The sequence below is a fragment of the Anser anser genome (assembly GCF_964211835.1).
Source record: "Anser anser genome assembly, chromosome: 20".
In the NCBI taxonomy this organism is placed as follows: domain Eukaryota; kingdom Metazoa; phylum Chordata; class Aves; order Anseriformes; family Anatidae; genus Anser; species Anser anser.
Window position 1 is genome coordinate 6,137,280 of NC_139741.1, and position 14,073 is coordinate 6,151,352.

Genomic DNA, 14,073 nt, shown 5'->3' on the forward strand with positions numbered 1-14,073 from the left:
AAGTCTCACCTTCAGCTCATTCACCTTGCGGGCACGAGATAACCTGTTTCTTTTTTTTTTTTTTAACTGATAAGATCACTGTCATAAAGCAGCAAATAAAGTCAGTGGCCATGCTCTGGCAAAGCTCTCCCAGCAACAGCAGCGGGATGTGATGAGGCCAGGAGGAGCAGGGTCGTCCCAGCCAGTGCTCCAAGCAGACACGAAAATACGAACACAAACACCGGGGCTGTACTGGGATGTTCCTGGAGAGCCGGGTGGAGAGAAGAAAAGGGAGAGTGGCAGAGGGATCAGGAGGTTTAGCAGATCACCTAACGATTGCAAAACTCTTCGAAGGTGGAAAGGGTGGGATAATGCCACAGGGTCGGATCATCGCTCGCTGGACTCTGGCCAGAAATCACAGTCCCCGCCATTTGAGAGCCATCACCAAACGTCCCGCTGGCAGCCTTCCTATCTGCAAGACCTTGGCTCTTTGCATTTCGTAGCTCCTTTTTGCCCAGCAGAGACAGAGCAGCTGCATCACCTCGGTGAGGAACTGTCACCTGGGTGTCCCCCGGGGAAGCAGGACACGGCGCACCCCTCGGCTCCTCTCGATCCATCAGCCCTTTGTCCCCATGGGGCCCTAGCCCACCCCAAACCTACAATCCAGCAAAGAAGCTGAAATTTGGGGTGCAAGCCAAGCAATAGATTTTTCTTCAGGTTTCAATGCAGTCCACAGCACGGGGCAAAGGCAGGAATTGGAGCAGGTGACCACACCACTGCAGGACCCCAGACAGCCACCACACAGTGCCCTAAGCTCCCTGCTCCCCTTGGCAGGGCTCGCTCCTCCGCCCTTCACTCTGCGAATGCCCCCATCTCCTCCCATTCCCCAAACTATAGGGAACTGCCCCTGCTTTTGCCCCTGAGATGGAATCATGCTATTTTTTAGAGCATCTTTCGCCCATTTGAATGAAAACTGCGCGGGACTTTTCTGCCTGGCATGTGGGATCCGAGTGCGATGTGCCCGCGACCTGCGGCTGGGCGGATTCCTCAGCGTGCCATCAATTTCTGGCATCATCAGCAAATCCTCCTTATTAAACCATTCATTTCTGCACACCCGCATTGCCAGCAGACCGTTTGCTTGCTTGGCGTTCACCCTGCTATGAATTAGGCTGGGAGCAGATATTAAAGCATCCATCCACGTGCCCGAACCACCGGGACAAAACCAGCGAGCAGGGAGCTCCCTGCTCCAGCCACGGTGCACAAGTCCCACCATGCGCTCCATGCACATAAACACTGCTCCCACGAGGAGGCAGGGAATCAATACGCTTCCTTCCTACGGGGTAAATTATCTTCTGATTAAAAGCTCAATGAGCTGAACACAAATGTCAATTACCATCAGAAAACATCAATAAAACATGTTGTTACTGTTTAATGAGGTACCTGTTTCTTCATCCGTCGTTTCCCTCAGGGACACTCACTTGGTTTTAGCTGAGAGGCTGCAAGTGGAGCGTTCCGGGGCAGACGGTGGGGATGGGAACTGCTCTGTTCCCCATCCGTGCGTGGGCAAAGCTCCTCTGCCGGAGACAAAACAGAGGCGACATCGAGCCTGGAAAGCGGTACGAGGCCACACACACCCACAGGACTCAATTATTTCAAATTATTAAGCAGCATATGGTATTGTTCACAAAATAGTCTGTGAGCTTGCCAGCTCTAGCAAAACAAGCTCAGCAAATGGTTTCTTCAGTTCATCCTTCTTCATCACGTTTTCTCCTGGCTATATTCCTCATCTTGGGATTCTCTGGGAGTGAGGGGCAGGACCGGACAAGGTCTGCTTGACCCGAACTGGTTTTGTGGTGTGGATGGCTCTTTGACGTGCTTCCCAGGTGACATTTTTTGGAGGGAGCGATGCATCGAAGAAGAGACCGAAGACGGCTCAAATGAGGGGTTGCTGAGCCCCTACTGCCCAGACAGATATTAGAGCCTTCCCAAAGAGATTTCACCAACACTAGAAGGAGCCTTGCTCATCGTGACCAAGAGCAGAGCATCTCATGGCTCTTCTTCTTGCCCACCCTGAAGGGGAGGCCACCAAGAAGGTGAGAAGAGCTGCTCTGCCCAACCATGCAGCATTGATGAGAGAGTCAAAGGTGGACACCCAGCAGTGGCGGCTTGGGTCTGTATCATCTCCTCCTGAGGTTTTCTCTAGAGGAGAAGTTGGGAAGGAAAACAATGAGCTGGGGAGGAAATCACTGCCCTACTGTTGAGAACCGGTGGATCCCTCCAAAGTTCAGCCACAGACCATTTCCTTCTCTTTTTGGCATCAATATCCTCATGCTGATCTGTCCCCTTCTACCTCCTCTTCTGCTCTGGATTCAACTCCGAGGTTTAATTCAGGTGCTTGGCAACAGCTGCCTTCTGAGAAAAGAAGGAACATTTGCTAAGAGTGCACCATGAAATGTCTTCTCCTGCTCTGGGTTCCTTCCTTTAATCATCTGCTCCGGTCCCAACCTGGGTGACGAAGGCCCTTGAGCAGCACCTGACATTTTGGAGGCTCTGCAAAATCTGCCTCTGAGATGAGAAAATCCATCCTGCAGCATTTAGGAGGGTTTGCAGATGCTTGCACAGCCGTTAGGAAAGGTCGCCCTGTTATTATGGGAACCGAGCAAGGGGCTCAGCAGTTCTGCCAGCCACCATTGAGATTTTGGGTTTAAGCAACCCAAAGGAGATAAAAAGATAACAATTTGACAAATGTCACCCTCACTAAGCTGGATAGGCCCCAGAGGTCAAGGAGGGGGAAACAAAATGGAGTTTTTTTGTTTGTTTGCTTGTAAAAACCTCAGTCAGCAGTTGTTTGTGCTCATACAGCCCCCTTCTTCCAGAATGGTGCAGCTTCAGAGACTTTGAGATTACAGCTTCTCCGTGCATCGCCCCCCACCCGCTATCATTTAGGGAACCGGGATGTGAAAGGCTCCTTTGTCTCTCCACGCTGCAGTGAGAGCTGCGCACGCTGCTGTGCCTTCACCTGGTCCCCAGACAAGTCAGTACTTTTTAATCCAGGGAATTCTTCACCTTGCTGGTAACAGGGAATACTGGGGGGCTTCCCCCGGCTCTTCTGCACCGAATGGGCTGAACAATCACGTGCTGGATTTCCTTCAGAGCCCCAAGAGGTACAAAAGTCTATAACAGGGTATCTGATTTTCATAAGGAAAAGCCAGACATCCAAGACACAAGCTAGCCAGAAAGCGTGGTACCCCATCAACCACCTCCAAGAGGGGAGTATATCTCATATAAGGTGCTATGCTCCAGATAGGATTCATCTACTTGACGTTTCATATATTTTCTTAAAAGGACAGGCACAGCCTCCCCGGGTTCCTGCACCACGAAGCGTGGCTTTATAAATAAAGGGTGCAGCGGGCCGAGTGCTGGGACCCAAGTCAGAGCTCACAGCCCCAGCCCAGAGCCCTGCAGCGACACCAAACCCACTTCCCAGCCACATGCAGCTTTCGGAGAGGGGAGGTTAGCATCCCCTCTCCCTCTGCACTTTAAAAAAAAACCCGCAAATTTGCTGGTAGTGACACCATCACAGCCCATCTAGCCCTTACTATTATTCACTTTCAGTCTTAATATTAAAGAAACTGCAAAGAGAAGGCTTCAGTGCAATTTTCCCCATGTTTCCAAGGCTCTCTGTTCAGCTTTAGCTCATGCTCCAGGGCTTCTGAGAACATCTCTCTTTTTGTAAAGAGCAGAGGGCACGACACTTCCAGATGGGGAAGAACCAGAGCTGTCGTTAGCAGAACCTGAGCTTCACAGCCTTTTTCATGCTGCAGGACATTTTAATGTATTGCAGATGTCTAAATACCCATAACGAGTTATCTTCACACTTGGAAGACTGGCAAGAAAACCCTGCGCCACTAATACAGAATACAGTTGAATTAGCTGAATCCTCATCATCCCCTTTGCTTTTATATCAGGTATTTGGGGTTTTAGAGGTTTTTGCCTGAGTGTCCCCCAACGTGTCATTGCTTCGTACCTGTCCTTTCAGCTTGTCCTGCTACAAAAAATAAGTGTGATGTCAGAAACCTGGAATGATAATTTTAATTCAAGAGCAAATACTAACACACATGGTGGAGGAGCTGGATTACGAGCTTGGTTTTGGGATAAAGGCACTGAGCTAGTGGTCACGGTATCCTGGTTATATTCACCCTGTATAAGCTGAGCTTATTAATACAGCCTCAGCCACATGTCACAGCACACAGGGCTGTAAATAAGAGGAAAAATGCTCATGTTACTTTCTGTACAGCTCCATCAGAAATTACATGTTTTAAAAATTCAAGGCATAAAAACCTAACATCATCTGTAAGTCAAATCCTCATCCCCCAGGGCTGAAGAAGGGCTAGGAATTGACTATTTCAACCAGGTCACGATAACTACTTTTTCTTTACATACCTTTTTCTTGCTTTCATGGGTGACAAGCCATATAACCAAACCCACACTGCAAACCTGATCAGTTTAGAGCTCAAGCAGGAAATCTGAGCCAGGACCAGAGTTAAGCATGGATTCTCAAATGACACAGAAGTGAACAACAAAATGGGTCTTCACCTAGCCGTGTCCACATGGGCAAACCCAGTTCTGTGTCCCTGCCCAGCACATCACCTCTGCATTTTCGGTGAGGAGACAGAGGACCACATTATCTGTCGCACAGTGTTTTTATGCTGAGCTGTTTGCCCTCATCCAGTGCCCTACAAGCAAATGGGATTTCATCTTTCACCTGGCTTCTCAGTGGGCTGCAGAAGAGCCAAGCTTGGGGTCTCACTTGGGGAGAGGCTTGGGGACGGGTTTTTGCTCAGCTGCTCCACCAGCCCTACCCTGGCCACTGCTGGCAGAAACCTGCAGCAGGATGGGGATGAGCAAAGCCAACATCTCGATTTTCATTTACTCCGGACGAGCTTCCACCCCCCTGGCTGCTCCCCGAAACCTCTAAAAGCTGGAGCAATCAAGCGCCCCAAGACTGCAAGTGGAAAAAGCAGCCTTTGCCTGAGGCTTCACGTTCTGCTCTCCCCTCAGCCCCGCTCGGTGCTTATCCCACGTCCAACAAGTCCTCAAGCTGGGGGAAAGCCTGACTCACTCACTATCACAGTCATCAGTCATCCATACATGTGGCTGCAGTCTGTGGAAAAAGAAACCGCTTTAATTTTCCAATAGTTTATAGCCAGATATTCCTGCTGGCAAAAAGAGCTGATTTTTTTTTTTTTTTTTTTTTTTTTTTTTTTTTGCAGGGGGCCCTTTGCTCCTTTTGCATTTGTGTCTTCAGCTCCTTTGGCTGGAACACCTCTCACTGCAAACATAAATGGTTGTGGGGAAGATGTGGGGCATCAGGCAGCTCGGTCCCATACCATGTGGCTTCGTTCGCCACTGCATTTTGTCCCTTTTCCCCATTCAGAGGGCAACCCTGGACAGACAGACATCGCACCAGAGCTCCCACAGCACCGCAACCACCTCCTTAACCTGGTGGGGACGCATGCCCAGCACCACGGCATTTGGCAGTGCCCACAGCAGAAACCACGGCTCCCTGCCATGGTGCTGGGGAGAAACAGAGACTGCAAGATAAAAGAGAGCCCCAGGGTCACGGCTGTGGGGAAGGAAACACTTGTTCAAATGTCTTTGATCATATGCAAGCGTCAGTCGAACGGCATTATCCGTCCGTACCGAGGGGCTGAGCAATCCCGAGCACTTCCAGGTGACATGGAGAAGGACGATGGTCAGGCTCCTCTCACAAAAGCCACCCAACCTCGAGCACCTCAGGGAGGCTGGGACCTCACGAGCCACACGGCCCAGCCTCTGCACCAAACACTCGTGTGTCCCTATGAGGGCTCGCCCAATTTCTGAGCTCGTGCTCATTCAAAGCACTCGTGCCTTGCTGCTGGTTTGAATTTGCTCGCTGGAAGAAGCATCCCCGGAGCTGTGCTGAGCAGCAGCCACGTCGGACAGCTCAGGCCAGCTTTTCCTGGCCCTGCAGAGCACTACGTGTTTACCCAGTGCTCGGAAAAACCATTCGGCTTTTATTTTAGCTCGGAGGAGAAGCCAAGGGGTCACCTTTAAGCTAAGGTGGTATAAATAGAGGCTGAGTGGAAAGAGCAACGTACAGAGAGCCAGGGAAGAGCTCTGTCCAGGAGGAAAGCGAGACCCCATCGCTCCCAGCTATTTAATAGCCACCAGGGTCCACATCAGCCCCAGTTTTTCCACCTCCTTCTAGATGTGGGCAAGTTCACAGCTACCTCATCCTATATATTCAAGCATATGTGTGCCACAGGACGCAACGGCATACCTTTGGCAGGCTGAACGAAAGCCAAACCTTCAGCAGCACTCCTGGCCCGGAGCTCTCCCCTGCTCTCGTGCAGAGCTGCCAAGTCTCTGCCAAAGAAACTGGGGAAGAGCAAAAGCTCTGGGGGAAAGGGACTGGAGGCTGGAAAATAACCCAGGTGACTCAGGTACGCAGCTTGCTGGGGGACCAAAAGAAACTCACTGTATCAGGAAACCACAGCCAAACACCAGGATGAAATTATTTTTCACCCAGAATCCAGCTGCCAAATGAAAGACGATTTAAAGCCCAGCCGGTGGCACCCAAACCTTGAGCAAGGCCCAGCGGGAGCTGCAGCACCGTCCTGCCGCTGGACTTGCTGCCTGCCACCTGCGCAATCCCTGCTCTCCTCTCCAAGGCAATGCCCACCGGGGATGCTCCGGGGCTTAGCAGCTGCCAGCGAGCCCCCAGGGCTCCGTGCCGGAGCGCCGAGCCGCACAGAAACACGGGGTGACGTTTTCTTTGCTGTGTGAACACAGCTGTCACCGCTCACACGCTTGCCACCTGTCAGCGTTTGCTGCAGCAGCCTCGCTGGGGGTGGCTGGCACCGAGAAGCTGTCCCTTGCTGTGCCACCAGAGCCACTGCCTGGAGGGGTGCAGGCCCAGAGGGATGATGAGGACCACGTGCATTCAGCGACCGGCATCTCACGGGGAAGAAGAGCCCCCATGCTGCATGGGCTGCTTGCAGTTCAGCAGCAGAGAGAGAACAGAAGAGCTCTCCCTGAGTTTGCTGCCTCCAGGAGGGAAAAACAATCCAACAGACCCCCACTCTGCAACCAAGTTCAAGGATATGGAGTGCAACAAGCAAGCTCTTGGCAGAAATTCAGAGGTCTGGGACCTGCAGGGAGACACACGGCCCCTGTGGGAGCATCGGGAAAACATCAGGGTTGCACAGCGTGGTCCCCAAGAGGGGCTGGGTCTTGCTCTGATGTCCCCCTGAGCCATGGTGCTGCTGCCCCCCAGGAGGGGCGCAGGAAGGGCTGCACCCTACATGTCACAGGAGATGGCCCCACCAACATCAGGTGTGAAACCCAACTGATGATGTGTTCCTGGTGGCCCTCAAACAGAGCTCCATCACGTCTGTATGTGACCAAAGTCAAGTGCAGGGTATGGGGGTGGAAGGGCTTCCTCTGGAGCAAAGAGAACTTTTTAGTAGCTTATGGGTCCCAGACGGCAAGTTCAGGGAAGCCGCAGAGCTTCCACACCCCCAAGGAAGCTATTAGGATGGAGCCATCCCACCAGGAAGCCCTCCTTTGTGCTCACCAGAAAATAACGCTCAGCCTCTTCCTACAACTCACGTTGTTTTAAATTCCGCTTGAGTTCCTGACAAGCAACGTGCAGGGGAGAAGAAAAACACAACTGTGACAGAGGAGCCTTCAACTCCCCACACCGTGCTCCGACCTGTGTCCAGACCAGATAAAACACAGACAGAAACGCCTCTTTAGGAGGAAACACTCCAAGGGGAGTCGAGCGAGCATCACTGACCACAGCTCTTGCTCAGCCTGCACAGCACTTGGCAGAAGCAAGCAATTTCTTCTGCAAGGTGTGTGTTTTAGATGTTTGCACCCAATTCATCTTTGATGCACAACACATCTCTGTGACTGCAGCGCCAGGACACAGCACACGGAGCTGTGCCATCCTCCCAGGCTTACAGGAGAGCGACTGCAACACAAGGGGATGGGGAGATTAAAACATCCCCCAGATCTGATGCCACCTACGTCTGCTGCAATCACTGCTTGGTAGCTGTTGGTCTTCCCCCCTCCCCTCTCCCCCTTATCCAGTGTGTTTGGAGCTATCAGACATCTCGCACCACTCTGAGCCTACGCTGCTCTGAATCAGACACCGACAATATTGCTGATTTAAAAGGAAAGCCTGGGGAGAGAACAAACCCTAATTATCCAAACAGCCAGTGGCCACGACACGAAGTCACATTAACCGTGGAAGAGAAGAGAGCCAGCCTGGGATTTCCAAAAGCCTGTATGCTGCTGCTGATGCCAGGGAGCAAGTAGGGCCAAGAATTTTGAAAGCCCCTATCTGCATGGGGCTATGCTTACAGTGAAACCTGCTCACGGCAGAGCCCAACCAGTAACCCATGGAGGCTGTGTTTTTTTGGCAACCTGGCCTTGCAGGCACAGCCAAGGACTCCCTTGTCATTTGGGATCACAATAAATATTGCACAAGGGCGAGGAAGGGTCTGTTGTCCTTGCAAGGCAGAAAGTGTTCTAACGTGGCAAGTTCGTTAACACAGAAACAAAAAGCCAAAAAGCAGAAATAACTTGCAAAACCAAGTGCTAGGACCCGAAGTACTCACATTAGGTGAATGTCACTAGGATAGCTGAAAAGCCCGATATCATGCAGTCTAACCATGACCTCTGAGCACGTCCCCTCTATCAGAAGACACACTAGCATTGCAGTAAATAGGAAGCCTTTTGCCTTGGGTGAAGCCCCACGCTCCCAGTGGAGCCGTTTCCCAAAGCAGCACGGTTATGGGGTGTGACGATGCCACGGTACCTACCGGCTTGGGGCAGTGGATGTACCTAGCGAGGCTGATGATCAAGTCGTGAGTGATCGGATCCACCAGGTTTCGAAAGCTGGCGTATCGATAGAGGACGTCATCCAGAGAGGTCGACTCCATTCCTAAGTCCTGCAGGAGACAGGGTAAAGGAGCAGTGTTAGATGTGCTACCAAGGCTGGTGGCTAGCATGGATCTTTCACATTAACCTGCAGTGGTGGTCCCCATGAAGTCAAGAAGAAAGTGATCCCCACCACCACCCAACACAAGGGACACACAAACTTGTCACCCAGGGGAAAGCAGCACTCCTGTGCTTTATCTGCTCTGCAAAGAGGCATTAGGGGTGCAGGTCCAACACCTTGATGCCCATCACAAGCCAAAAACCCAGAGAGCAGACACCAGGCATGCAACAAGGTAAAATCACAGGCGACTCCAGCAAACACAGATGCTTGGCCGGCATGAAACTGGAACCAGAGAACAGCCATAGCATAGCCGTGCTCTGCATCTGCTGTGCATAAGGAGGAAGGAATGAGCCTCAAATTGCAGTGAGGGAAACAGAAGGATAAACCCAGGGGCTGTGGGGATGGCGAAGTGCTGGAGCAGACTGGCTGGGGAAGGGGTGGAGGCTCAGCCGCTGGAGACTGGATGAGGAAGTGTCAGGAACAGTTTCGATCGAGCTGATCTTGCCCTAGGGATGGGTCAGACCTCCTGAGGACCCCTCCAAGACTATTTTCTCTGATTCTCAATCCTGAGACATCATAATCTGAGGAATTTTGGCAGAGAGCTCGTCATTCTGTGAAATACATTAGTGCACAGGGACGGGGAGAGGAAGGGTTATATGTAGTGTACTCCATTTACTTCAAATATTTCAGCTCCACTGTAGTTTTATTCCACAGCAGCAGCTGATCAAGGGACAGGATGGCCCTCAGATGAATGTGGGTCGCAGTGAGGTCTGACAGCCACCCCACAGCATAACCCCATACCAGGGCTGGTGCAGCAAGCAGACGTGCCTCAAGGACCCGGCTGACACCACAGCTCCAGCAGAGCTGCGCTTGCTTTCCAGCCCGGCCTTCCCGAGTCAGCTTGAGCAAGCCATTTCCCTTTAGCCTTTTATTTTTGACAGCAATGGGCTGTTTCGTGTGTCTCTTCACAAGCCTGTTTTCTCTTGTAAAGAGTGAAGCCCAGAGGCAACCTCTTTTATTTGGCCCAGATAGGATTTAGTGAAACGAGGGCCTGTAGGTCCTACTGTACTCCATCCTACTTCACCTCTCCTGTGGGCAACACGTCCACCTCCCCACAGCAGGGACAACACCATACCTACCCCAAGGCATTTACTTTCCAGATGACATCTACAAGGCTCGGCAGGCAGGGACACACCACTGCTGAGAGCGGCCTGCCACCCCGCCGTGTGTTTTGGCAAGACAGCGGCCCTGTGCTGCCAAACCCTCATGGCAGTGATTAACGGGCAGCCAGCGCTGAATTGGTGGAGATGTGACTTGATGAGGAAGAACTGACCATCAACATCACACCAGTGTGAACCTTTCTGTGGGAAATCCCAACCCCTGCTCCTCCAGGCCCTCACTGGTAACGGGAAATCATTTGTAAGCTGGTGGGCTGGCCTAGTTCTGAGCTCTTCCTGAGCCAAAATACAGCAGAAATGAGGAATTATTTCAACTCTTCACTAAAAGTCAGGAAATGATGAAGTTCTCAGATGTGTATCTCCACCGGCACCGAGGAAAATGGTTTTTGATCCCTGCAAACAGCCACGCTGGAGAAGATTTGTCCACAACCCCATTAAATGCCAAGTCCCCCTTTCACATAGCTGGTGGCACCTGGCATGGAGAATGTTGTGATGTTTGAACACATACACGTCACTGGGGGTGGAAATGCCTGCAATTTGTAGCCAGCTAGCTTGGGGCAGGCAGAGACCTCCACATGGCTCTGGTGCTGTCCCCCTACCTACCTCATACATAGGAAACCATGAGCCCACGGAGACAGCCCCATTGCCAACTTGCCCTCCCCAAACTTCCTTCCTGCCACCCCAAAACTAAGCAGCTTCCCAAGACCCTTAAGCTCAGTGCTCAGCATCCACCTCTCCACATGCACCCTATGAATTCTGGAGGGAAGGAAGCAGGGATCCCACACCAGGGCCATGGAAGAGGCATCCACCCTCGTGGCTTCCACGCTGCAGCATTGGCACACGTGAGAGCCCCGACAGGCTGAGCTGGAGCAGCAGGTCTGGGAGCGACCGCAGCCGAATTTTGTGCGAACCAGAGCAAAGAGATCTGTGGGTGTTTCGGGTGCTTAGTGTCTCGAAAGGAACGCTAACAGGTTGATGTTAAAACCTTTAACCCCATGCAAGGCTGAATGTCAGCTACAACAAACTACCCAGGGCGGCAGGGCGGTTCAGCCCGGCGACGGCTGCACTCCCAGGGATTAGTGGTGGTGCCAGCAAAGCAAACCAGGTCCCATCCTACCAAGAATTTGAGGCTGGAAAGGGCTGAGCTGCAAAAACAAAATGGAAGTTTCAGGCAAAGAAGGAATGAGCAATGCCAGAAACATGCCTGGAGGAGAAAGCACGTGGTGCTCTGGTCCTCTTGGGAAAAACCAACTGGCTGCAAAGAAAATCCACAGGATAGGACCCCCAGGGCCGGGTGCTGTTGTGCCAAGCTGGGAAAGTGAAACGTGAAGTTATTTATAAAGTGCTGGTAGCAGGAAGGTGCTATTTGACCCTGTGGGAGTTGCAGTCTGGCTAAGGCACTCAGTAAAAATTGAAAAGTGCCAGACACACAGCACAGGGCTGGGGTAATTTTATTCATGATCATTCTGCAAAAAGCTGTCCTTCCTGGCTCTCTTCTTATTTACAGTCTCTACAAATAACTTGTTATTTACTGAGCATTTTGCACTTCTGCAGAACTTGTCATGTGAGGACATTAGAGCATCTCACAAGCGCAAATTGCATTTATCACCCACAACCACAAGCACTTGCACTTAGAGATGATGTATTTAAAAGGAAAGGATCACACCAAGGCATTATTTCCCTTACAGAGCTAAGCAAAGCAGCTCCATGAGATGCTATAAGTCCCACACACATGAGGAAGGAGCCCATCTCCAATCTGTCACGGATAAGGCAACGCGGAGCCCAGGTCTTGCTCTATAAATGCAACTTCTAAAGTACAAGTGCAGAAGAGTTGGATACAGCTGCTGCTGTAGGAAGCCAAAAATCAACATGGCAGTAAGAAAGCATCTTTTCTTGGTTTAACCACCCCCAAAAAAGGGGGGCAGGGGGAAGGGAAGATACTTGCAGACCTAAATAACCTTGTTACTGCTACGGGTATCCCTCTGGCACCAAGTGCAAGGCTTTGTTGATTGCTGCAGACATGCTGTTTGGTACAGAAGAGCCCCAAGCAAGCCAAGGCAGTTGAAAACCCACATGCATGGGGCTGTTCACCCTCACCAGGAGCACCCAAAAAAGCCCCAAAACAACAAATCCAAGCAGCCACAAGAATCAAGCAACCAAGGCTCCAATTGCAAACACACCTTGTTTGAAAAATAGAGCATCCCTATCTATTTACAGTCTATCCCACAGCTTCTACCAAGTTGACACTTAAAATAATGAATTAATTTGAGGGTTGAGAGCTGGGGCTGAGATGTCTGCGTGCACGGAACTCCCCAGGAGCAGCACTGCAATAGCCATGTGAGCCCAGCAGTGCTGCTCAAGCATGTTTGGTTTTAATTAGGTTGGAAAAACCAACTCCATCCTGCAAGACCATCTTCTTTCTCTTGTATTTCAGCACTGTGTGGTTCCACGAGTGATTGTGCAGAACTGGGTGCGTTCAAGAGCTTGGGCTCCTTTGTAAGAGGAGGAAAAAGGGAGAAAAAGCAATCCTGCAGATAACACAGTGCAGGGAGACTCCCAAAGCCAGCTCCCACTCTTCCAGAGAGAGAATGCCATCTTCCAACAGCAGGGTGGCTGTTACCTGCCCGATCTGGTAGAGCTGAACCTTAGGATTAAGCTAACATCAGGTCAGAGCTGGATTTGACCCATGGTCATACAGCATCACTGGCAAACCACACGCAGTACTAAAGGGGCTGAATTTGGGGCTAGGCAGGAGCAATTCCACACACGCAGCTCTCAGCACACCGGGATCTTTCAGGATCAAGCCAGGCTTAGCATCTTGCCACTTCCCTTTGAGCATCTCAGAAGTCTGACAGTTTTCAGCTAAAATTAAAATATAGAACCAACAAATCTGAGAACGTCTCTCTCCTGGGAGAGCTCACATTTTTCACAGGAAGCTTCCCCTCCTCCCTCCCCGTAAGCATTCTTCGTGCACAGATGTCTTTCTCAGCTGCTCCCTAAATCTCTCTGCCACACCAGCATCGTCTCTTCCCACCACATGCAATATTTTAAAGCCACTCAAGGCTGAAACTTGTTCGAGGCCAAGCGATGAGCTCATCTGCAGTTTAATAACTTAGCACCAGCTCAGGCTGTCAGCAGCAAATCGCAGATCGCGAGCTTTGGAGGAAACGCCCAGCATCTGGCTCCGATCTCTATGGGTTTTTACAGCACATTTCCTTTCCCTGGAGGATCCTTACCTGGACAGCAAGTACAAAATACGAAAATAGGTGTATGGGTAAAAAACAGTGGTATTTATGAGCTGGTAAGACCATGGCTGTCTCAGTGCTGGCTGGAGGGGTGTTTTTCCGGTGTGCACCCAAAGCCCAGTATGGGGCTGTGATGGTTTGGGGAAGGTTTGCATCAGCAGAAGGGGAACGTCCCTGCATCCCTGAGCTGCCCCGAGCCCCTGGCATCCTCAGGGGCACCAGCAAGAGTGGACCAGAGATCTCAGTGTCTCCGAGATGCACATCCTGCATGATGCTGCTGCACTGATGCCCAGGTCAGGCAGGATTTGGGATCAATGACATAAGCAAGCAGAGAAAGCCGGGATAATGGAAAGGGCTGAAAGCATGGTCCCACTCTGCTCTTTTTGCTGCTCGTCCTCCCTGCTCTCACCCGTGCCCTTCCTGCAATGTGTCTGACTTGTTTCTACCTTTGGGAGGCCAGGAGAAAGCCAAGCCCTCACCAGTCCCTGGGGACAGTTTACCAGCTGGGGGCAAGGACGGAGGGATCACAGCCCCCTGCCACCAACCACCTGCACTCAGCCTCTGCAGGAGGGGTCTTCTGCTGCAATGTAAACATCGTACATTTCCAAAAAGATAAAAAAGA

The 14,073-nt window shown here is 51.4% G+C and overlaps 1 protein-coding gene across 2 annotated transcripts in view; it reads right to left on the reverse strand.

Annotated features, from left to right (window-relative positions):
* Positions 1-14,073, reverse strand: part of LRRC75A (leucine rich repeat containing 75A) — an 86,162-nt gene that overhangs the window by 51,063 nt on the left and 21,026 nt on the right. For both annotated transcript variants that reach the window (XR_014574296.1, XM_083806574.1), the window contains exon 2: positions 8,850-8,978. Coding sequence is in view for 1 of the 2 variants with exons in the window: in XM_083806574.1 (XP_083662700.1) it covers positions 8,850-8,978 (129 nt within the window). In the remaining variant the exon portion in view is untranslated. The remainder of the gene's footprint in view (positions 1-8,849; positions 8,979-14,073) is intronic.